At 41.3% G+C, this 26,811-nt stretch overlaps 1 protein-coding gene across 3 annotated transcripts in view; it reads left to right on the top strand.

Annotated features, from left to right (window-relative positions):
* Nucleotides 1-26,811, top strand: part of TYW5 (tRNA-yW synthesizing protein 5) — a 200,064-nt gene that overhangs the window by 16,204 nt on the left and 157,049 nt on the right. For all 3 annotated transcript variants that reach the window (XM_044060626.1, XM_044060627.1, XM_044060628.1), the window contains exons 2-4: nucleotides 3,225-3,379; nucleotides 6,396-6,465; nucleotides 12,285-12,329. In XM_044060626.1, coding sequence (XP_043916561.1) covers nucleotides 3,225-3,379; nucleotides 6,396-6,465; nucleotides 12,285-12,329 — 270 coding nt within the window. The remainder of the gene's footprint in view (nucleotides 1-3,224; nucleotides 3,380-6,395; nucleotides 6,466-12,284; nucleotides 12,330-26,811) is intronic.

Genomic DNA, 26,811 nt, shown 5'->3' with positions numbered 1-26,811 from the left:
AAGGACTTCACTTTCTGTATAGGCTATTTCAGTATGGTTCTGTTGTGTTACTCCCATCATGGTGATTCCCTCGGAGAGTCAAGGCTTATTCCATTAGAGCTCTGGGGTGGACTCTAGAGCTGTTCTAGAGGCAGCAGCTTGTCATTTATAAACAAAACACTACAATATTGACTTCAGGGTCCAAAACTGCCTTTGCTAGATCTATATTTATTGGACTCCTGAACTCTGGTCCTGTTTCCTTCACGTTTCCTATCAAAGCTCTGGCAATCGTCCAGTTAGAAGTTACTGCTAGAGTGATGTATTTGAACAGTTGCTTTGTTATGGTAAGCTTACTTGCATAACTATAAAGTCTTCCCTGCAAAGGGATAATATAGACCTGTCAGTAAACATTGAATGAAATGAGTTTGGGGTTGTGGATTCTTCTCGAAATAATGCACTTATGTCCAACCATAGTTATGGCATTGATCTGACTTGTCCAGTTTTATTTCTAGAGAAATGTCCTTGATAAGACCCTTGATGTTAAGTCAGCAACCTGGGACCTTGGATTTGCTGACCTCAGCTCAGTTAGCAGTAGAGACCTCTGAAGACTGGAGGCCAGAGTCTATATCACGTTATCACATTTTAATAATATAGAATGGCCACAGTATCGAAAATGCTGTTCAGTGAAAACCGTTCTTGTGGGGGGCTGCACACCCCCTGCTAATTGTATATACCAACTCCGAGATCGTACTACAGTGAGGAAAGGGCAAATTTTTCGATCTTCAGTGTACCGTAGTCTCTCAAAAAAACATTTAGCTGAATGGCATTTTCAACATTGTAGCCGTTCGATATTTTGAAAATGCGATAATGAGATATAGACCCGGATGCCAGCCATAGGAAATGTTGTGGGCCTCGGTGGAGGCAGACAAATTTTTATTTGTGAGGTCTTTAGTCCTGGCTCTGTTCCTGACCTCCGCCTTACTCAACAAGGGTGCTGTCCTTCACTGTTCAGTTGGGTGTATACATTAGCAGTCCTCTAATTTTTTTTTTAGTGATAGGCCATCCTATTCATTTTTGTTCCCAACATCATAACAACTGTCGCTGCATACCACTAGTGTAGGATAAGTAGCTCACTTCAGATGCCACATTTTTTATTTTTTCAAGGTTTATGGGATACAAAGGATACCTATAGTGGTGCCAGAATTCTTTGTTTTCTTTGTCCCAAAAAGATATTTTCTGATCTGATCAGAGACATGACGGTGACTGGTACATCAACAAGCATATGCTTATATGAGCTTACCCTCCTACAGAGAGGCCATGTTTCTTTGGCAATGAAATGAGAACATATTCACGGACTTGGTAATTCACATAACAAAAGAGTGTTCTCTTACCAGCCGTCTTGGAGGTGGTATTTTTCTCCCCAAGAGTTCCCTATTTGAAGAAAATGTTCCCCATATTTTCAGTGAATGGGGCTCTGACTGATGGCTTTGGGGTCCTGTACCATTGCTGAGCTTTCCATCAGCCTGTTTAATTATTCCTTCTTTCTGCTTCACCCAATTGGCCTTCTGTACACCTTTTCCCTCTTACAATTTACTTTTGATCTGTCTTGTTTTTCACTAGAGTTCATGGGCATTTACTAGGCTAACGATCACAAGAGCCTTTTTAAGCCTAGCCATGCATCCCAAATCTCTGGCAAGTTCTGATACCCTTGATAAGTATAAGCATGGGCCTGGGAGATGAACCATTTACAGGTTAATAAACAATAAAAGCACTGAAAATGGAAGAGCCATGACTCGAGGTAAAAGCACAGCAGTCCTTTAATAATTCCACGGCAAAAAAAAAAATAGAATCTTGATTCAATATATAAGCTCTCCATATTAATGATATATGGGGACTAGTTACACACTACACACCTATATGTGCCCCTCATCTTCCCAGATTTCTTATTATAACTATGAGATTCTAGCAAATCTTTTAATATTCCTTCCTTCTCTGAAAATAAATTTCAAGGATCTCTGAAAATTTAGACTAGCATGTGATAAGCCTGCAAACTTTGCCCATTCTTTTTCAAAAATGTTTTAGATGACACCTGAATCTCCACAAAAATCGGACACAAATGCACCTTCATACTCTGTATTCTCTTGACCTGCTAAAACCTTTTCCTTAACACTTATCAACAAATCCTTTGGGTAACCCCTCTCTAGGAACATTTTCATTAAGTGTTCACACTTGTCCTTGAAGGCGCATTTAACATACTACATGTAAACAGGTGAACTCGAGCAGTGGCTCCTCTTTATACACTACCATATCCTCTGTAAACAGCCACAAAGGGCTCAAAAAACTATTTTCTGTGGAAACTAGACTGCAATGCTAAAGATTTTTGGAAGGAAATTAAAAGACTCAAAGTTGTAGTTTACAATCCTTTATAATCCGCCACTCCTCTGCAAGTTAGCCTTTTATTTACTCCTGCCCAAGGATTATACTGAGGACTTTAGTAAGAAAATGTTCTTTACCACATCAACTATTTCATCAAGTCTTTCCCTCATCTCTTTTCATGACTTGTACAAGGGAATCTTGGATTCCAGGATACAAGACTTTATTAATAATGTACCAAAACAACTCTGGTAGCCCTGGCACAGAAAATACATATGTACTTATCAGAAGATCTTCACGCAGTTCTGTTATTATGCAGTGGCAGCTGCTGAAATTTCCTGTTCTGATCTCACCTGCTCAACACATTTCTTAAATATATTATGCATATGATATACACTTTGAATAACCTGTATCTGTATATTTTAAAATGTATTAAAAACAGTAGTCATTAAAGTTGGTATAGAAGCTAACAGTGCGCTGCAGTTTTTTTTTAACTTTCCTCAGTGTTGTGCGATGTTGAAATTGGTGCATCTGTAAGCAATGGGCTCACGGGGCAATTCATGCACAATGGGTATGCAGGAAAATTCTTTTCTGCAAAAAAGAGAAAAGTGTTTTCTTAGGGTTTTCAAGTTATGCTTCGCAATCTTATATAAAAAAATTGATGTAATTTAATTTGCAATAGGGTGACTCAGGTGAGTATGAGTAAGTCAACTTATGGTATAAAGTATATTAGTCATTAAAGTGTATAAAACATTCCAGTTATAACAGTGATTTTCTGTTGCTATGGCCCTTACTGTTCACCCACACTGGATAATTCTAGGGCACGTAATAGTGCATTTTAAAAATGTTTAATTTTTTTTTTTAACTTACAGAGGAAACCTGCTATATTAAAAGGAATTCCTTTAGGACCTTGTACCTCAAAATGGACGGTTGAATACCTCAGTGGGGTAGGAGTGAGCAAGGAAGTAAAAATCCATGTTTCCACAGTTCCACAGATGGATTTTCTCCATAAAAACTTTGTTTATAGGTATATAATCTTATAATGTTCAGTTGTGGTGAAAATGCTGGATATTAGCATGTTTTGAGAGCTGTGTGGTTAGGATTACTGGCATTTATTTTGTTTTGCGGCAGTTTAGACAAATATTTTATGTTTCTTTATATTTCACAGTCTAAAATCAGCCAGTCAGTGCGTATGTCTGCTTGTTGGTAAATTTTGAATACTCTCTCCTAAAAAAAAGTGATCTGCCTCTACAAAGCTGGATGAACTCAACAGTAACTAAATTAACTAATTTTATTAGCTGCCTTAGAAAACGAGAAATAATCCTACTCTTCTTTGTTTGTGATAAAACATTTTTTTTGAAGGAATTTTACACCTGAGACCTTCCTTCCTCCTACTTGGCATCTTAAGTTTGTGCTGGAAAAGTTAAACATGTCTCCATTTGAACCTGCTCATCAGGCTGATTTAAGGTTCATGACTTGGAAAAACTATACTTCTCGTTGCTCTGGCATATGCAAGAAGAGATCTGAGTTGTAGGCTCTCATGGTGGGTCAGCCCCATCTTATATTCCTGTGTCCTTGAAAATGAACTCCTCTTTTATGTCCAGTGTGGTTTGAGTTCACCTTGAGTCTAGCCATCAATCTGTGTTTTCTATTCAGATCATAAAATCCAGGGAGAGAAGATTCTACGTACTCTAGACGTCCGAGCCAGATCCAGCACAAGGCAACCAAGGCAGTTGTCTAGGGCCTACTGGTTGGGGGAGGGGGTCTACCATAGCATTTAATTTTTATTTAAACAGGTAAAGAAATGTAAACTTATTTATTAAGGATGTGTGCACAGTGTGGGATTTAAATGCAGATTGGAACTTCCTTTTTAGGGCTGCCATTTGTTTTCTTGTGCATTGGAACTCATCCGTGAACATGACCCACAGGAGAACTGAACTTGAGACTGCTATTTTGCATTGGAACTTCTCCATGAAACATGGGAGACAAGTGTTCCTTCAACAGTTGCTTGTGTGTAAAATGCCTTTGTTAGGGAAGGCAGGTTAGTTAATTAGCTTGCTCAGGCCTTGTACTTCTTGGCTACTGGAGACAGGAGCCTTAATCCTCTACAGCAGCTTTCAGACTTAAGGATTGATTGAAATTTGCTGAAGAGGGTAATTTTGTCTTATTGGTTCATGCATTATGTTTCACTCCATAATGATAAAAGTCTTTAAAACTACAGGGGTGGATTTTCAAGGAATGTGAGTTTCAAAGGACTCATGCTGTCTGTTTTCAGTATGCAACTGTTTTGTTTAGCAAGTAGCCGTTTTACTCTCATATCATGTATAGTAATTGCTGATACTGCAGTGCACTTTGGGGGGTGGTATGCATTCCTCTGTATGTTGTCCGTTGGATGAGATGTTAAACTGGGGCTCCATCTGTCTGCACTAATGGTAGGTGCTTTGAGATATTTTACATCCACCTGCGCTATCAAAAAGAGTAAGGTGAAGTTCCCAGTGTCCTGACCAAAATTTGTTCCTTGGTGGTATTTATACTACTAGGGGGTCTCCTCTGAAACGACTCTACTAGCCTAGTAGAACTAAACTGGTCAACAAAGGATATTTAAATTTAAAATTTTAAATTAGTTCATACTGCTGCTTTCATTTTGAAAATAAAGAAGAAAGTAGTATGCACACTGACAGTTTTGAGCAGTGTTTACGGTAATTGGGGGGGGGGGGAGTAATGAGACACCAAAATGGCTGTGGGGAGGCGTGGTCCATTCTCCTTCCTAGGGCACCATTTGACCATAAACTGGCTCTGCTGGGTGTGCATAGGCAACTCCGGTACCATCTTGACAGAATCAAGTCCTCTAGAAAAGCTGCTCAGCTGTTTAGACATCCTGTGTCTAAATGGACAATTTCCAACTGGTTGTACTCTGTTTCCTTTTATTATAGCCCCTCCCCCCGTGTTAATCCATTCCAGTCAGTATCAAGGCATATTCAAGTAGAGACTTGTATTCTTTGATGGCATACTCGAAACAGGTGGACTTTGAAAGCATTCTGGAGGCAGCTACATGGTCCGTTTTACATACCTTTTACAAAGCATTACAAACTGGATTTTTTTCCATGTCCTGGACCTGCTTTGCTACAACCATTATTCAGGGGGTCCTGGATCCATATCCTACTTTGTTACAAGGTGGATAGCCTTTGGTAATCTAACCATGTAACCTAAAAGCTACTGCAGCAGTGGGAGTGATGAACATGGTACAGTTGTCTAAGTTGAGTTTACCCGTAACCGTAGACTTTTATATTCCTCGCTGCTGCGGTAGCTGTACCTGCTCTTCATCCCCCTACTGGTGTATATAGTTGTAGTTGGGATAATGTGTGGTTTTGTAGACTCTTCACTCTCTGTATAGACAAGAAAGTCTTGAAAAAAATCTCTCTGACTGCTGATTTCCCCTCCTTCGAACTAGCCAAATAACGGTCAGAGTGTAGGTGTGGGGGACACAAAATCTTTGTGAAGCTTATCAGTTGCTGTTTCCCAAGTAGGGAAACAAGCCATGTAGACAACAGTGAGGTATTCAAACATCTACTATTATAGGTATGTTCAGCTTGTACAACTGTACTTCATGCCTGTTTTATGATGTGATTTTTAAAATGAAATCTTTCATAAAGTTATAGTGTTTCTTGCATGTCACCACCGAAAAAGTTCATTGAATTTTTATGCTGTGTTGTCAGTGTAGGGAGTGCCTGTGGGTGTGTCCATAGATTCTAATGGATGCACCACAGCTCATGTGTGGGACCTGGCCATTAACATCTGTAGACACATTCCACAATATCCCACAACTGATGTAAGCAGGTAATGCTGTGGAATTCTGTGGGTATCTTTATTAAGAAACTGCGCATATAATTTTGGTAAGATGAGGCAGAAAATCCAAACTGCAACATATAACGTGTAACATTTGGTATTTGCCCTTTTTATATATTATTTATTTATTTTTTTTTTTGGGGGGGGGGCTACTTGAGAGGAATAAAAACTGATTTCTATATTTTATTTTATTTCAGAACAATATCATTTGATGCATTTGTGCAGAGAGCGTCTGAAGAAAAACATGCTAACTATTTTATTTCTGAGGTTAGTTTGATTTTCTTTTTAAATCTACCTTTCCTTTGTTTTGTTTTTTCTCGTGCTTCCTACCAGCATGTTCACATTCATATATTTGTGTGTGTACAGCACCAGTTAAAGTATATGAAACTATTTGGGTGAATTACAACTCTCTACTAAATTCACCTATCCACTTTCTAGTACTACTTTATGAAACACATCTTTTATAGGTCATTCTTTACTTCATACTTCTGTGATTACAGCCTTTTTCTATTTTTTTAAATAGATTTTCATTTTACTTATCTGTTTACCCTTTTCACTTTTTATGAAGATGAATGACCATGCTGAATGTATGCATATCTGTATGTGTCACCCAAATCTCCCGTTACTTAACTATAAAAAATACATACTTTGTCACACAACTAGGATGAATCTGAAAATTGCCAATTCCCTGTTGGAGAAATTTGAGATTTGGAACAAAGCATTATTTCTGCCACAGAGGGCCTGTCAAAATAAGACATGACAGATGTGCAGTTATCCATATCAGTTGATCTTTGAGTGGAACAGCTTTAGTGGGCACTTATTTCCATTTTATTTATTTCTTTATTTTATTTATTTATTTATTTATTGCATTTTTTTCTTGCCATCTTTAACAGCAGTGGAATCCTTTTCAAGTTTATAGTGTTGTATCCTTGCAAAAAATGTAATGTTTTTTTTTTCTGATAAAACCTGGTTTGAGAAGGGGTCAAGAACTGGAGACAGTTGAATATCTGTATACTCTATAACACTGTAGGCCAATACAGTATGCTGGCATGGCATTAACATGAGGAAGTATTTTTAGAAGAGCAGCATGAAGAAAGCACAGGGGTGATGTACTCAAACAATATACCCTCTGCTGGTGGCTATTTTGAAGATCTTTTGATGTGATAATGCTGTCATTGTTTAAAGGGATTTCAGCATCTAGATCAGTTAGTGAGTGGTCGGTATGTTAAGTTGTAACCAAGGGCTTCATTACTGAAGGCTGGTGAGTTTTAGTTTTCACTAGATTCATTGGCTGCATTTAATAGTTTTACATAATTAATGTGCACAGCAGTAATGTGGCGGAGAACTGGTTCATTTTCATTTAATTATTGTTGTTGCTTATACTAGCATTATAGCTTTTTCATTGCTTTTGCTCTATTAGGATGCATGGCCATGGCTTTACAAAGGAAATTAACTGTTGCAAAGAAGATATGACCATATAATGTGCTCTGACAATCCAGCATTCTTTGGTACACTTCTTTGTACATGGACAGTGGCATATGAAAGAAGAGTGCAGTAAATTTAAGTACTACATTTGCAAACTCTTATTTAAACTAAAACCTTGCACTCCATCAGCTGACCAACTACCTGCAAAATACCTGCAGAAAGCAGCTAAAGTAATAGCCTATCCTATAGCCATCCTTATCAACAGAACCATTAGTGAGGGAACAATACCAGTAATCTGGAAAATCTCACACATTATCCCCTACACAAAGGTGGGAGCTCTAATGAACACTCTATCGACCAATAGCCCTACTTTCCCCTCAGCAAAAATTATGGAAAAATGCATGCATAATCAACTTCTCTACCATCTAACTAAAAATAACCTGCTTGCTGAGTGCCAACATGGCTTTAGGCCATTCCACAGTACTACAACCGCCCTCCTATCCTTCTCTAACACCATCAACAAAAATAAAAATAGCAGTATTCTTACCTCTGCTCTGTTTATCGATCTTTCAAAAGCTTTTGATATGGTTAATCACCACTTGCTCTTAAATATTCTCAAATCTCTTTCTCTTGACACTCCGGCTGTAAAATGGTTCAGTTCCTACCTCAACAATAGGCAGCAAGCAGTGCTCTGGGAGAATCACCTATCTTCTCATCTGCCTGTCACACTAGGTGTACCTCAGGTCTCTATTTTAGGCCCTCTGCTTTTCTCAATTTTCATCAGTGATTTACAATTTGCAATCCCTCAGGCTACCTGTATACAATATGCAGATGACTCTACAATAATATGCTCAGCCAATTCCTCGTCTGAACTGCAATTAAAAACACAAACATTATTTAGCAAAGTAGAAACATGATTTCTGCAACGATGCCTCCTCTTGAATCCAAAAAAAAAAACAAAGCTCCTACTTTTAACTCCTACCCACAAGTCCACACAAATAGATTTCACACTTTACATCTAACAATGGCACACTCATAACACCTGATTTAACTACCAAACTCTTAGGTGTTACTATTGACAACCACCTCACCTTTGATACACAAATAAACAATACAGTAAAAACAGTCAAAAAATGGGTTCCCTCTACAGGATTAGACCTTTCCTTACTCTACCTGCCAGATCCACTATTGCCCACTCCCACCTAATATCTACACTTCTCTATGCTTCTCCTATCTATACTAACCTGTCGAAGAATAATCTTCTAAAACTTGCCAAAACCTACAACAACATTGCCAGATTTGCCACTGGAAATCCCTTCCAAACCCATCACTGTCAGAATCTGCAACAACTAGATTGGCTAGAACTCTAGAATCAGCTTATGTTTAACCAATTACAATTATCCATAAGACCCTGTACCAGCTTCATAATACTCCAACACTAACTTCCCTTGTCACTCTGTACAAAAACCTGAACACCTTGCGCTCCTCTAATAAACTACTAGTTAGTATAAGCAAATCCAAAAACCTGGCTGGTGACTCTCTCTTTTCAAATACAGCTGGGAGACACTGGACCCTTCTTCCTAGTGATCTAACATCACTTTCCTCCCTTACTATCTTCAAACAAAAGCTCAAAATATATCTTAAATCACACTGGCTCTGTCCTTGTAACCCTGACTAACCTTTACTGTAACTGCTATGCATTCTCTCTTTTCTTCTTCTTCCATTCTACCTCTCACTCTTTGTTACTTATTTCTGAAGAAATTAGAATGTAAGCTAAGCAATCGAGTTATAATGATTATCCTTTTGAAGAGTTTTTAACCATATACTATCTTAAATCACTTTAACTTGCTCTGTAAATAGAAATGATCTGGAAGAATGTGCTAACAGTGAAGTGACCAATATTATCTGAAATCCTCTGTTTAATATTACATGTATGTTGTTGTATATTATATATATATATATATATATATATATATATATATATATGTGTGTGTGTGTATATTAGATATAGATATATATGTATGTAATATGTCTGTCTTTCTAACTGTTTGGAGCTTTTCTCCCCGGGCCTCTACTGAAAAAGGATACGTATCCAGTTAGACTAGCCCGGTCAACAAATGTAAAATAAAATAAGTGCCAGTAGTACCCAGTGTTACTTGTACTGTGTCAATGACTCCAGCATTTTTGCCTCACAGATTTTAATTCAGAAGTCTGATAATGCATATAGGTGCAGACAGACCTGCGGTACTGATGGGGAATAAGGGAGGCTCCAAGGCACCACCAGCATAAGTGGTACCCTGTGGCATATGTTTTATTTATTTACTTATTTTATTTATTTTTTGTTTACTGGGTAGTGCAGTGATCATTATTGGTGATTTTCATGCTCAGCCCAGATGAAATATAAAATATTTCACAAACAAAAAATAAGCAACAACAGAGTCGTTCGGACTAATTACATGAAAAAAACTGTGTATGTACATTCTAGTGAACGAGCACAGTGCAATGTACAATCAAGCAAAGTGTAATGCACAATATATACGTTCGTTTCTAAAGTGGATCAATATTCAGTGAATCTTGAGAGAGGAGAGGAGCCTTGAAAAGGAGATAGGTTAGGTGATATGTCCTGTGTTGAAGCAGGAACATTTGGCTTGGATGAAGAAGTACTTTTTGGGCTGCATTCTAAATTTGGAGTAAGTGTTGATTTCCTTAATGTCAATAGGGAGAGCTTGCCAAATAGGTGCCTGAGAGGAGGACGAATGTGTAGTGCTGCAATGTTTGGTTCTAGGAGAAATGGGAGTTGGTGCGGCTTGTAAGTAGGCTCTCAGATTGTATGAGGAGGGTTTTTTCTTGAAGTCTAGCTGCAAGGGGAGCGAATGTGTGGAATTTTAGTAGTTTGTAGAGCTGGGGTCCTAAAGGTAGGTTTGAGCTACCTTAACAAAAAGAAAATGTTTACCACCTGTTTGTGTTTCATAGGTAGCAGTGACTTGCTAGGTTGGTACATAATAAATATTTTGTGTAAACTTTCTTGATGACAGCACTGAAAGTTTTATAAAAAAAAAAAAAAAAAAACTTTTGTTAATGTAGTAACATTGTATTTAAGACAGTTTACAAGCTGTCATTAAAGGATTGCTTCTAGATAGTGGGAGGGAATGTCAAACTCTGTTGCTGTAGTTCAGAGTACAGATGGTATTACACTACTGAAGGCAAAATAAAAAGAAACAAGGGTTTCTTAGAGAAGGTTCTCCCAGCAGTGGATCTTCATTTGGAGGGAGGGATGTATGGATATTTTTTTCAGTTTGTCTCCCTCTCCCCCTCTCTTTTTGTCTTTCTCTCTCCCCCTTCCTTATGAATTAAAGATTACATACCAATATTAAATTGCCAAAATTTGTCACAGTATCTAGCAAAAACATGACAACACTGCATATTCTTTCCAACAAGATGTTCTCTTCATAACTAATTCCCCTCAGCAGGAATATCATTGCAGCACACACTCAAAAGAAAAATGGCTTCCCATCACAGGTAGAGGAGACAGCCTAAGAAAATTTCTGTATACTACTCAGTTGAGAAATCCCTTCACCTCTCGCATTGAGACCATCTGCCCCAACCTGTAATGTCTGGAACCTTCATCTGTTCCCCAACACTTCAGACCCCTACAACAAAGATCCATTCTTCTGCCAACAGTTTCTCAGTACTTTCATGTAGACTCTGGCAATCCTTCCTACCTTGTATCACATAAAGTCCTACCGACACCATATTATGACCATAATTCTATCAATTTCTTTTCAAACAAAACACTAGTAAGTGTTATGGCATGTCAAATGACAACTGCCACATCCTTTAACTCTGTCTAACATCTCTCAGTTCTTTTCCTTCACCTTCATCTCTGTGTAAATATGTAGGACTGCCACCAATGTTCTTCTACTTTGTCTGACAAGCGAGGTGATGTAATAATAATATATGCTTTATTTTACAGAGCTGTTTACTGCTCATTTTGTTCCTGAATGTTGAGGTCTCTATATATTGTTGCCATTATCATTAAATGTTCGTATACTGTTTGTTCTCTTGGGGCAGAGGCTGCAGCTAGTCAGTCAGTCTTTGATCAGTGCTCTACCTGCAAAATAAGTGGTAAATAAGGTGCCATTTTTCAAGGGCGCAAATTTACCTGGAAGGTTTTCTTTTAAATGACCTGTGGTCTGCAGTGCAGCAGTTCTGAGCGGTCTTCTCTGAGTTACTCTCTTCTGCTCAAACTGTTGCCTCTCACCCAGGATAAGGAGTAGGAAAAATAAACTGGATTTTCACTATTTATCAAACTTGCCAAAATATTTTAGTACAGAATGAAACAAGTTCTGTTTTGACACCACTGTGCTAAGCTATGGTTTAATTATATATCCTATTTCCCGTGTAGTGTAGACAGCTGTGGGTCACATTTCAAAGTTTGTGACTTCTGTAGCTTATTAGCCTTAGATATCAGCTTCTAAATTTCCTTTTCACGTTCTTTTACATTGCTGGCAGGGAGCGGCATCACAAGGGTCAAAATTCTCTGATCATTCACATTTCAAGTGCATGAAACTTTAATGAATAAGGCTATGGCTGACTAATTATGTGGAGAGAGTTGACTGATAACAGTCGTGACATGTTTTAATGACCTGTTCTGTGTTTAGGATGAAAAATATTACCTGCGGTCCCTAGGAGATGATCCACGAAAGGTGAGTACCAAGAAAAATCCATGTTTGTTTTATACTGTGGATTTTTGATAAGGATAAAACTTTCCTTTTTCATGCTATCTTTATGTACTGTTTTATCACTTAACTTAGTTACTTAATTAACGAAGAGAAGTTTAAAGTGGATGTGTGCTGTAAAACAGAACTGTATGTACTTGTATAGAATATTGCTGGGCTGTAAGGTTTTCATGTTTCAAGAAATGTTATTTTCAATTAATGATGTATCAGTTAGCAGAACATTTAGTAAAATAACATTATCCAGGACCTGGGATTTGTCAGCTTTTAATTAATTTTATGACACACAACCTTAATCGCAGTAGAGAAGAGATTCACAGTATAAACTACATAGGTAGGTACTAGGCTGTTGGCCCTAAGGCCTATATAAGCCTAGCCAAAAAGGTACCCTGGCTTTTGCCACCCAAGAAAATTATTTTCCTGTGCCCCTGTCAAGCAGAGCCACAGAAGTGATCCACGGGGTGAATTTCCTATTTCCCATCCAATCATCAAGATTTTTCATGAAGAGTGCTAATGAGAAGCTCTGTTTGACATAGATAGGTAGTCTGTTCCAGAGTATGAGAAGTCTCTGGGACAGGAATCTATCCCTCCAGCATGTTCTGTTTATTGTGGTGGCAATGTTTAGGTCCCTAGAGCGTGTAGCTTGGAGGGATTTGGGTTTGACATAGCTTTGTATGGTAGGCAGAGATCGCCTCTGAGTAGGCGATATGCGATGGAGTAAAGCTGGAGTATTTTGAGACTGTCTGCATAGGGCACTTGTTTGAGGCCAGTAATCCTCTTTGTGAGGTATTTCTGCAGCCTTTCCAGTTGTTGTAGATGTCTTGTGAGGTACATACCAAAAGGGACATTGTACTCTATAATGGGTCTAATGAGTGATGAGTAGAGGGGAACAATGACCTCTCTTTTTTTTTTTTTTTTCTGGATGAGAAACCTTTTGTGATGAGGTATGCCACGTAGAAGACTTTCCTGACCACATGTCAAGGGAAGGCAGCTGGTTAGCAGTCTGTTGTGACCCCATCCCTCTGTCAAGGTATATTGGAAGATATAAACATTTTCCCTACAAAAAAAGTTTCAGTATGTGAAATGTGTATGGAATTTTAAAAACAATACGTTATCAAAGCATCCTGGTACATGGATTTTCCTGAAAAGAAGAAAATATGGAATAATCAGTACAGAAAGTAGGCCTTGATGTTTAACTCAAGGGTAGCAATATAAGGGGAAATAAAAAAATTCCCACAGCAGATGCATATTGGAATTGACCAGCAAAACACTTATAAAATATATAGACCCCCATGTGGGCCAAGATATTAGCAAACCTCCCTTCATCGTGGGAGATGCATAGATTTCTTCTTAAAAAGGGTTTGTATCATACTGGGTTTTGACTATATATTGACAAATGGGTTGTTTTGCACTCAAAGCCAACAGCACAGATTATACTGGTGATATACTTCCTTTTAGCTTATTTACAATTGGAGAATTAATAACATAGCTAACAACCCAGTACTTCACATGGTGTGTGTGCGTGCATGTGTGCACATTTTGTGGCTATTTCAGGGTTTGAACAAGTCTGTCAGTACTTTAAGGAACCTCATGTAAATGCTTCCCATTATTTTTCTTTTAGTCAAAGCTACTGTTGTCGAACAAGGCTCATTTGATAGATTGGTCCAACATTTGTCTGTTAAACCTCTGTGCACTTGCTACTTATGGCCGCTTGCTATGTCTTGCATTTAAAGTACAGCCACAGCATGCAGCCTTTACAGCAGTACTATATTTTACACAGACTCTGCTTCTTTTTGGTTATTTTTTTTTTCTTTACCTGAAGAAATTGGGGTGGCATAGCTGACTCTGCTCAAAAGTCTAGATGACTTGCTCCTTGAATAGGTCACATTTCCTTTTTAAGTGAATGAATTGATATCAAACATGGACTTCAATTAACTTGTTTAAACAGAATTACAAGAATAATGCAGAGGGTTATACCAGGTTTTGAGTTCGGGACATGGCTATCAAGAATTTCACTTCGAGTGATGAGTAAAGCCAAGCTTGAGAGGTGAATCATGGCAAGCATGTCACTAACTTATAACAAGTTAGTTTGTTACAACTGGAGAAACCCATTTGTTTTTGTTTGTAGTAGCTTTAGCTTCCCTTTGGGAGTTATCATAGGGGTATACTAGGCCAGTGATCAGTAGGGCTCTTAAAAGCCTGGCCATGCAACCCAAATATGGCCCACAAATTTGATTTATATGGGATGATTTACTTGACTGCCTCTGTCTGTCATAGACATAGGAGCCAGACCAGGGGTGAATTTCCAATTACCCATCTATTGGTCCAAGTTGCACTTAGAGATATGGATGGGGAGTCTTTTCCAGAAAATGGAAATTCTCTGAGAAACATATGTCTCTCCAACATGTGCTAATTATGTTGCAAGCAAAGTTAGGTCCTTTAATCTAGTACTAATGCTGTTTGTTTTGTGGCTATGCAAAGGATTCATCAAAATAGGGACATGGGATGTCTTGTATGCTAAGCAAGGATCACCTCTCAGAATTCTGTATATTAAGTAGAGAGAGAGAGAGAGCTTGAGGCAATCAGCATAGATCATTGTGTTTACTCCTTGTGTCCATTTTTGTAAGAACCTTTATGGGCATTCCAGTTGCTGCATGTGTCTAGTGAGGTACATACTGAAAGGGGCATTATACTCTCTGATGGGCCTGATGAGGGCTAAGTACAGTAATATGATGACTTCTGGATCTAGATGCCTTGCCCTTGCTTATAAGTTGAGCAACAAAGGATTTTCTTACTACCTTGGCTTGGACACATGTTGGTTAAAGGCCAGTTTACTATCTGCATGAGTTCCCAAACCCCTGACTACTGAATTAACTTTTAAGGATGCTTTATGGATGTAGTTACCCAGGGTGGCAGACTTCCCAATAGGTACTATAATGCATTTCTTGGTGTTGAGTTTTAAGCCATGGCCTTGGCATCAAGCATTTGTCTGTAGTAGACCTTCCTGAGGGGTGTTCTTGTTTTGGGGGGGTGTGGATTCAGTGACTGCTCCCCATTTACAACCATCTGCAAACTTAGTTAGCCAGACGTCTTTGACATTGGCTTTGACATCCAAGAAGTAGTAGTTGCCAAAGAGGAGTGGGACTATCCCAGTTCGTTGGGGTCTCCACTAATGACTGGCCTCTTTGTGAAGGTGGCCTCACTGATCTTTAACTCCTGGGTCTTATCAGTGAGCCAGGGTCAATAGCCTAATATTTACCTATCAGTCTGCAGACTATTACATGCCTAGTTAATAACTAGAAGTCAGAAGCAAACCCTACACCTTGTACATCTGAGGTAAAGACTTTTAACTATTATGCTTATCTCTCCTTGTTGGAATGGGACGTATTTTACAGACTTGAAATGTGTAACATATAATGTACTGTTACTCCAACAGCCAACAGGTTTTTTTTTTTGTTTTGTTTTTTAAAGCTGTTGTGCTATTAGACAGTATCCGGTGGTGCAGAAGCAGGGTGTTTGTTTGTGGCACCAACAAAGCAACTTTTGGAATGGACTCCGGATAGTGATTATGGATAGTTGGGGGGACAAGGGATAATGACTATAGGGAGGTTTTGGGGAAATCTGATGCCTGAGAGACCTCTGGTAGAGAGCAGGAGTCTTCAGGATATATGAAGTTAGCATGTGTGAGTGGAGATCACATCCCTTACTTTTACATAATAAGTTGTTCACACCATGGGAATGATGGCTCCTGACTGTGCACTTCCTGCTTTGTGTAGTATATTGTTCCCCAAGCTTAACTAAATGTCACAGAGAAGTTGTTTTTCTTGAGGAGTCTGGGCCCAACAAAAGGGTCATGTCCAGGATACCCAGAAAGGAGCAGTCAGGGGATCCGGAGCTGGTTGAATGCCAGAACTAGGGATTGTAGTTGGAGGCTGCATGAGATCAGAGTGGCAGTTAATTAAAAACAAAAAAAAAAAAAAAAGCTGCTCAACCCTGATACACTTCTGATAAAATTATAGCTTTTAAAGCTGTGAAACTGTTACCAGTACTACTCTTTTTAGAGGCTGCCATTTGTGCTGCATTTTGAGACCCAATCATAAAATCTTTGAAAGCTCGCACCTTTGAAAACTGCAACAGTCAGGTCTTGCATCCGGGAAGTCCATAAGTGGTCTGTCTATTTCAGACCATAATCAGATTGCACCATGTACTGCACTGCTATTATGGAAAGGGTAGATGCCCTCCTTAATGAGTGATGGATAATGGAAAACAAGAAAAGGAGCTGGATTTCATACTTTCTATGGTAAATTTAGGTTTAAGCATACTGGCAACACATTTAAATGATGTATTTTTAAGAAATTCAGAACACATCTAGTGGATATAATGTAGAGATTTTTAAACACTTTAAAATATGTGGGTACACCTGCACATTTTTCATTTTCATGCATTATACATATCTTTTTAACAGTTGTCATTCACTCCAACATTACGTAAATTGCTCAAGTCCTGCATTTCTTAAAATTTCACTCCTCCTTAACATTTTTCTGTATGTATTGTTCTCACAAATTCCATTTATTTCTCTGCACTTTTCTCCTTCCTTTTCTAAAGAGCCATCTCCAATTCTTTTGTCTTATTTACAACATTCAGTACTTGTAACAGGTTTAGATTTTGATTTCCTTTTTCTAATGATTGCTTTTTGGCAACCTGTAGCATTAAACTTGAGACTTATGTCTGGGCAATTCAGTTTCTGTATCCCAATTCAAAAGAATAATTTCCTTAATTGCAATACTGCTTCTGTCTAGCCTTTGGGCAGGATTCATGATGGCTTGCACGGAGTCTGAGTAGTGTAAGACTCCATGCAGCCACCGCGATCCAGGAACAGCCTGTATTTGCGTGTAAGAGAGCACCTAAAATGGCTCTTACACGGACAGGGCGTGGATATGCTAATTACCTCACTTGCAGCCGAAAGGCATGCAAATGAGGTAATGTCGCGATCCAGGAAGCAGAAACCTGCCCGTGTAAGAGCCGTGTTATCTGCAGAAATGTACTCAGTTGATAACTGAGTACCGTTCTGCAAATAACACAATGGAGCCTTGTCAGCTCCAAATAAATGTTGCAAATGTTCCAGGCAGCATGCCAATGGCCAAATATGTGGCCACTGGCAATGTACCCCGATGCAAAAATAAAATAAAAATGTTTTTTCCAGCGATCGCCGATGTTTAAACGTAGCGTAGCGCTGTGCAAACAGGCTGCGCTATAAAAAAACAGAAAAATAAAAATTTTAAACCCACAAACGTGGGTTTTATGCAAAGCATGAATTTACAATGTAAGGGAATATCAGGCTGAAAACAACATGGCCACCGAGTAGGGGTTGCTAAGGGGGGAAGCTGAGTGTAAGACATGCAACTAAGCATTAGCAGGCAATCCTATGTAAATGAGTGGTAGGATAGTGAATCGTACTGTCACATAGCAAATGAGCACATTCCGTGCAGTGTAGGAGTAGGATAAGGGGGAGTAACAGAGTAGGAGATAGGTGACATCACAGGGGGGAATGTATGAAAGAAATGAAGCTCATTGGAGCACAGTGGCATGTGAAAGTTGTCAGTCACACATCATAGAAAGAGGAGTGTCAACAAGTAGGCATGGGAAAGCCAAGAAATGGAAGGTGTACACTATGGATAACACCAAAGTTTCTTGCTGGGCGTGCATGCGCGCTGGTAGGCACGAGGAAGATAAGAGTGCGCGCGTTCTAAGGCAGAATAAGCATGTAGGAGCCTGTTTAAAGACCTGTAAGCTTGTTTGCGCTGGTGTGCGCGCGTTTTAACCCGAATAAGCAGATTGCAGCCCGTCTAAGCATGTGTGCACGCGTGTTAGCCGCTGTGAGCGTGTTTTCGCTGGAATGCGCGTCACTCCCCCCTGAGGAAACAGAAGGGAAAAAGGAAGCAGGAGAAATGGGAGGAAGCAAGCAGGGAATACTGGCAGAGGTAGCAGGTGAAAACAATCAGAAGCAGGCAATTACACAGGCAGAACAGTAGCCCAGCCCAGCACTTAAAACTCTGCAAACAACAGTGCTGTATGCTTCTCTCAAGAGACACTGCAACAGAGTAGTAAGCTATTAGAAGTGAAAACTGAAAAAGCTTCACTCAGACCAAAAATGCTAGGGGCTGCCATAGCTGTTATAAGGAGACATATGCAACTTGCTGAGGGTGGTGACTATGCAAATGCTGCCGGACAACCCACAGTGAGGAGACTGAGAAGAGTGTACAGGCCCAGGGTCACCTACTAGGGGTTACATGAACTGGAGAGAGTGGAGTGCTATAGAGTGGACAGAGACCTCCTACAGCAAATTGTTGAGTTGTGCAGGCCACAACTCACACACAGAACCAACAGAGGGGAACCCATCCCAGTGGAAACCAAGGTATGTGTTGGCCTAAGAATACTAGCAACAGGTACCTTCCAGAGACCAACTGGTGATATGATGGGGATATCACAGGCATCAGCATCCAGGGTACTGCACCAGTTCCTGGATGCCATGTCAGCACATGTCGGTGATCATGTATATTTCCCCAATTCCCGTGAGGAATTGGCCAGCAATATGTGTCTCTTCCAGCAAATAGCGGAATACCCTGAGGTATTGGGTGCAATAGACTGCACGCATATACGCATCAAAGCACCAGCTGGTGAGCGGGGTAGAGCCTACATTAACTGCAAGGGCTTCCCCTCCATCAACTGCCAGGTCATGTGTGATGCCCAGGGCATAATAATGAATGTGTGTGCTGGCTGCCCTGGAAGCTACCATGATTCCCATATCTGGCATTTGACGCAGCTGTACCAGACATTTGCCAATGGGGACATCCCACATGGTCACTTAGTGGGGGATGCTGGCTACGCACTGGAACTGTGGCTGATGACACCCATCAGAAATGCACACACACCCGAACAAGAACGCCATAATGAGGCACACGCACAAACACAAAATGTAATCGAGCGTGTGTTTGGGCTGCTCAAGTCACGGTTCCGGTGCCTGGACACATCTGGTGGAGCCTTGCAGTACTCACCAACTACATGTACCCAAATTGTCATGGCATGTGCTATGCTACATAATATGATTCTGCGAAAACAGCTGCAGCAGGACCAGCATAGAGCTGGGCCAAACAGCCCCCCACCATTGCCAAGCCAATCACAGGCAGAGCGTGACTCAGAGGAGGAACAACCTGAGCCTGCCCCAGTAGGCAGAAGGAGGCGTGCCCAGTATGCCTTGGCCTTGGCAAAGAGGCAACGCATAGCACATACACTGGCTCAGTAGGAACCCTGGAAATGATACCTCTCTCTGACTCACACATATAGTAAAAGGATGCCTAAGTTGACACAACCTGCTTTCAAACATGTACAGGGAGTGTAGTATGTGCATCCAACATAGACAGCCCTGCAGCACCACCTGAGGCATGATTGCCATGTGTTAAGCAATGTAACACCATGTAGTATATGCAAACTTGATGACCCTGACTAACATCCTACCCTCACCAAGCATGATGCCACAATATGAAGACAAGATGATCAATTACAATAATTGGCTTAAGTATTGCTGTTAGTCAAAGGGGATCCAATGCGTGCCAGCCTGGGATGACATGCTGAGCAAGACATGATGCTCCACCTGCTATGGATGGCGTGCACGTATCACTCCTGCCTTTTGGATACTGGCAAAGGCTGTTGTCACCCCCACTGTGCCCTGAATAGGTAAGGCTCAAAACACAAACCCACCTCCATAGGTATCACAAGGGATAAGAACCTAGACGTAATGCTACCCAATGCCAGAAGTCTAAACTGCAAGATGCATGCAGTCCAAACTCTCCTCAACATGGAGAATGTTGATATCTGTTCTGTAACAGAAACCTGGGTCAAGGCTCACAAGAGCACCCTAACACTACCAGGTTACACCTCATACCATGCTTTACAGCCCCAAAACATGGAACAAACTACAAAAGGAGGGTGACTATCAATAATGGTCAAGGATAACCACACCAAGAAGCAGCATGGACTATCCACGGGCAAATAACAGTGGCTAAAACTGCCTCCCAGTTTGTAGCCTGCCACAGACCACCCTCCTAACGCCAGGAACCGCACTTGGCCTACTGCGGAACACATGAAAATATCAAGGTCTCTCCAAACAACATTATATTGGGCGACTGAAAATACTCAAACATAGACTGGGAACATTATTCTAGCTCCAACACCCTAGGCCAAAGGTTCCTAGAATTCATAAACCAAAATGCTCAGGAACAACTTACCACTCCCACAAGAGGGGTAAGCATACTGGATGTGATAATCAGCAACATGGGTACTCTATGCCCATATGAGAAGTGTATCCCTCACTGGTAAGATCAGACCATAGAGTAATCTCAATGGATATTCACATCCTGACCCCAGTCCCTAGGCAGAAAACCACACTGAAAAACATGTGTAAAGCAAATGTTGCACTCCTCCAAACTGATGTGGAATCCATTAAAGGCCTTGTGCCTGTGGAAAATATGGGCCAGACCTCAGAACCCTTTATAAATGCATTCTATGAACACTTTCAGGAATGCATGGATTATGCAATCCCAAATAAAACCAAGACCCAGTTCCATACACACAGGCATCTGGCCTGGTGGACCCCAGCCATTACCAAACCATGCAAGAGAAGGAGGAAGCTACTACATGATAGAGCAAAACCTAAAAAGGGAAGTAATCTCTGATCAGTATTATGGCAAAAAACTATGGCCACACATAAAATCCTCTAAGGCCAGCTACAGCATGTTGAATCTGGGAATCTTGAGGCAATGTTACACCTGCCCCATGTACACAGACAACCCCCTCCTCCCCCCAACAAATACAAATATATGTGAGAGATGCAACTATTTATCCAAACTGGAGGCTGATCTCTCTCAACTCAGTACTGGCAAAACCAGTCAGGAGGAGAAGGTAACCACACACACCACAAACCCAGTCTCACATAGACCTATCACAACTGCAAACCAAAGACATAAACACACAAAAACAGTCCCGGAGGCTCTAATTAAAAATCTAACAAATCAACAGAGGCCTCCAAAGCAGACACCCAAGCAACCACTACCTCAAAACATAGCACAAGCAACACATAGTTCACAAAGTCAGTGTGCCAAACAGTCACAGCCCGTAAGGACAAACAACATGCCTGATACACATGTAATAGGTGACTCCATAGTCAGACACACTGATGTCCCGCTCACCTGACTGAACAAGGAAAAGGTTACAGTAAGCTACCTGTTGGGCGCTACAATCTGCCACATAACACAAGCACCCAGGTCACTCCAAAGCAAGTACAAATACGACTCCTTGTCCATGCTGGTGTGAATGATCTGAGATGTACATCCCTGGACTACATGAATAGAGACATAGAGGAGCTCTCTGATTATGTAGCCCAGGCTGGTATGAGCCTGACCCTGAGCAGCATCTTACCCTCACCAAGAATGATGCCACAGTACAAACACAGAATGATCAGCTTTAACAATTGGCTCAATTACTGGTGTCATTCCAAGGGGATCCAATGTCTGTCTGCTTGGGATGACATGCTTGACAAGCCACGTTGCTTTGCCAGGGATGGCTTGCACCTGTCACCCCTGGGCTTCTGGATATTGGCCAAGGCTCTTGCCACCTCCATAGTGCCTTTGTTAGGCAAGGCTCAAAAGACAAACCCACCTCCCTAGAAAACATAAGTGGAAAAAAAATAAGGGTAATGCTGCTCAACGCCAGAAGTCTAAACCTCAAGATGCACGCTCTCGAGGCCCTCCTCAGTATGGAGAACATCGATGTCTGTGCAGTGATGGAAACCTGCTGCAAGGCTCCTGAGAGCACCCCAAGCACTACCAGGTTATACCTCATATCATGCTTTTCGGCCCCAAAACCGGGACCAAACCACCAAAGGAGGGGGAGTATCCATATTCATCAAAGATACCCACACCTCCAGGTTACTGACAACGCACGAAGCATCGGAGACCATCCATGTGCAACTAACCATAGGCAAAACTGCTGTACAGTTTGTAGTATGCTACAGACCACCCTCCCAAACCCAGGAACCCCACTCAACCTTCCTGAAGACACTGGAGAGTATGAATGTCTCTCCAAATACCAAACAAGGTACCCACAAATTGCCACATAGGTGGTAATCCATTACGTACGGAAGAAGTAATCAGGGACCTAGGGACACAAGTGGACAGTAACCTCTCATTTGACACTCTCATTGCCAAGGTGGCTAGGAAGACCGTCTATGTTGGCCACCTTATCATGAAAGGATTCACATCTACATCAAGAGAGGTCATTGTGCCCCTATACTCTTCTCTTATCAGGCCCATAATTGAGTACAATGCCCCATTTGGGATGTACCTTACCCGACATCTGCAGCAGTTAGAAAAAACCCAAAAGTACCTCACCAAGAGGATAAAGGGTCACAAACATTTGTCATATGCTGCCCAGCTGAAGAAACCCCAGCTGTATTCAGTCACATACTGCCTACTCAGAGGCGATGTATGCCCGATGTACAAGGCCATGTCCAATCCAGAATTAATGTACATGCTCCACCTCAGAAGATCCAAATCCATCAGAGCCACGAGAGCAAGAGATTTGAACCTCAACACATAAATAAATAGGATGCGCTGGAGGGACAGATTCATAACCCAGAGGCTCCCTACACTCTGGAACAGAATCCCAGTCCATGCTGGGCAGAGCCCCTCACTGACTCTCTTCAAGAGAAATCATGACGAGTCGATGGGAGATCGTAGATTTACACCGGGGGTCATCACTGTGTCACTTCTACACAGAGGCACAGTAAAGTAAACTGTAAATGGGCATAATATTCACATTGCAAGGGGTGGCGAAAGCCACACACACTCTGGCTAGGCTTATAAATGCCCTAGGGCAGATAGCCTAGTATGAACCTATGAAGATACAAATTGTACAGGACACTAAGGATAATCACAAGGCTTTCTTAACTGATGGTAGGAACCTTGGTGGGAATTCACAGATATGCTCTGAATTACTCAAATATTACAAACAATACACCAAACCCACACACTTTGCCAACATCCAACCTGACAGGTTCAGTGCAAACTCCCCCCCCCCCCCCCACCAAAATTCCAAATAGCTATCCCAGCAGAGTGCTGGCCCCCTGACATTGCAGATGCTGAGGTAACAGCCAGCATCTTCAAAGCAAAACACACAGCATCAATGGTACGAGATGGTGTCCTGGGCTCGTCAACATGAACTCCAAGAAGAATGGAACACGAAATAACACTACTGCTCAATCTCAGCCTTACCACAGGATATGTACCCAAAGAGCAGTGTACAGCAACAGTGGTCCCTCTCCACAAAGGTGGTGCCTGAATGGATACTGCAAACTATCACCCCAGAATCCTGACAAGCTTGGTCTGCAAAGCTATGGAAAGGATAATCATGGACCTCAGAAATAAAGATATTGGGGACCTACAGACACTGGACCCTACCCAGTGTGGCTTTCTTAAGGGCAGATCCTGCCCCTTAAACATGTTTGACTCATTTGAAACAGTCATCAAGGCCATTGATGAAGGGAATGTGGTCCACACAGCCTATCTGGACCTTGCAAAAGCCTTCCATACAATACCCCACTTGTTCATTATAGATAAGCTCACCAGCTTAAATATAAACCCCTATGTCAGTAGATGGGTTGCAAACCAGCTCAAGGACAGAACTGACATGGTCAGAAATGCTACAGCCACGTCAGACTACAAACCAGCTACAACTGGCATCCCACAAGGCTCGGTCCTGGGACCTCCCTTGTTTGGTATATATTTCCCATAGGTACAGGTCAACATGGAAGGACTGTGTCTGAACAAGTTTGCAGATGACTACAAATCAGGCACCATATCTGACCCCCCAGCTGACACAAGCATCCTACAAAAGGGCCACATAGAAACAGACAACTGGTGCCAGAGCCATGTCATCAAGCTAAATGCAGAAAAGTGTATAGTCATCCCCTTTGGAAAAAACAGTAAGTGCCCACCAATTACCACATAGGTGTTAACCCATTAAGTACTTTAGAAGTAATAAGAGACCCAGGGACACAAGTCTATAGATATGTTGCATTTGACAATCATGCGGCTATAGTGGTTACAGAAACATACCATATACCCACCTAATCATGAAAGTATTCACATCTAGATCAGGGGAGGTCATCGTGCCTCTTCAGTCATCCTTCATCAGCCTCACAATTGAGTACAATGGCCCCTGTGGGATGTACCGTAGTAGAGACCTCCAGCAACTGGAAAGACCCCAAAAGTACCTCACCAGGAGGATCAAAGAGTTCTAACAGATGCTGTGTGTTGCCTGATTAAACAAACTGCAGCTCCACTCAGTGCTATACTGCCTGCCCATAGGCAATCTGTGCCTGATGTATAAAGCCATGTCCAAGCTGGAATCAATGAACATGCTGCACCTTGTAAAATCTGAATGCCAGTGAGCTATGCACATGAGACCTGAACCCCAGCACTGACATAAATAGGACATGCTGTAGTGATTGATCCATAACCCAGAAACTCCCTCCACTCTTGAGTAAACTCCCAGTACAGGTTAGCCAGAGAGTCCCTCATTGACTCTCCTCAAGAGGAATCTTGATGAGTGGATGGGAGATGGTAGGTTTACCCTGGGTATCACAGTTATGTCACGGGTAGACAGAGGCACAGTATACTAACCTTGAAATATGTCATGGCAAACTCCAGTTACAATGTGTGTTGAAGACAAACACACTCTCTGACTAGCATTAGAAATGGCCTAGGGCACATAGCTAGTGTTTGTCAATGTCCACCCAAGTTGTGGAATACACTACCAATGTTGGACAAGCCTGGTTTAAGTAGTCCATATCTGATCAAAATGCAACATGGTCATATTTGCACAACTGACCCTTAACCAGTCTGGTGTGCTCACTATGAATATTTAAAGCAGTGATAGGACTGAAACCCAGGATACTCTCCACCACAGTGAAAGTACTGAACCAGTACACTATACGATATTACAGTGTTTGGTCAGTATGAAAGGATGTTGACAACTGTATGCAAACTATCCCATGGAAACCCTGCAGGCGCAGTATAATCCTGGTTCAGACACAAAGCAGTTGGCCAGTAAGAACACAACATGACTTCCAACACACAACTATAAATGTGAAATATTGTTGAAGTTCACACACAACCACAAATGTGGTGGACCTCAGATTTCAACATATGGAAAGCTCACACTGGGCATGCTCGCACACTTTGATAAATGAGACATATGTCAGGCAACAAGCCATGGAAAGCCTGAACTAGGCATGCTCACACACTTAGGCCATGTCTCAGTTTAGCAGTTGGCCACACATATCTAGCATTTGTATGTGTTAAGCCAGGAACCTCCCACAATACAGCAATCTGCCCAGTGCACACAGTTAAATGACAACAGAGACATAAGTAAAACAGTGGCTCCCTCTCATATTCAAACATCTTCCACAGATATATAAGTTGTTCATAGAAACAGGGAAAGCTATGGCAATAAAGACCTGCAAACAGTTTATCAGCAACAAATATTGTGCATATGAAAATTAAACATATGGGTGTAGAGGTCAATACTAGGCTGTTTGCCGTAGGGAATACATAAGCTGAGCCAGAGTGCGTTTGCCATCTGCCTCACCAGTACAGTAGGCTACTGTGCCTCTGTAAAGTAGGTCACAGAAGGCACCGTTTAAGGCTAGTGTGCTGTGCCTCCGTCAAGCAGGGACACAGTGGAGATCCCAGGGGTTGAATTTGCAATGTCACATCCATGTGGCTGGTGTTTGCTGGAAGAGGGTTGGCGAGGACTTATAACAGTAATTGGCCGTCAAGTACAGACTGAGGGGAGCCTTATCTGCAGTGTCTGGACAATTTCACTGTCAACACTTTGAAGTAAAGATTTTGAGGGATTGAAGTGTCTTGCCAATACTGTTCAGAGACGTCCTCCCTCTGTGGGATATTGCTCTGTAATGTATTGGCTCCCTCCTTCTGTTGTACAGCTTACATATGGCTGGTGTACACCAGACAGGTCTCCCGTTGTGGAGGAGTCTTGGGTTTGGGATAGCATGATCAATGCAAACCGTCCGGATGCTCATAGAATGCAATTGTCAAGGATTATGCAGAGTGTCCTGTATAATCCCCCAGCATGGGTCCTTTGAAGTCCTCCACCCCAGTCTTCACAAGTGCAAAGTCTGCTTTTGATAAATACTTTGTTTGCAGTGACTTCCTTGCCTGGGGGTGGGGATGGGATATGGATGTCCAGGGAAAGTTGGTTATGGTCAGATAGTAACAGTGGTGGTCTACCTCTGGTGTGGAACATAGAGTCCCCATGTTGCAGATGGTCAGGTCCAATATGTATTCCCCCTTGTGGCTGTGGTGATTGGTCCTGC

This window comes from Protopterus annectens, chromosome 2.part0 (assembly GCF_019279795.1).
Source record: "Protopterus annectens isolate FY-2018-M chromosome 2.part0, PAN1.0, whole genome shotgun sequence".
Taxonomy (NCBI): domain Eukaryota; kingdom Metazoa; phylum Chordata; order Ceratodontiformes; family Protopteridae; genus Protopterus; species Protopterus annectens.
Note: the sequence above shows the minus strand (reverse complement) of the source record. Positions and strands in the feature narration are given on the sequence as shown.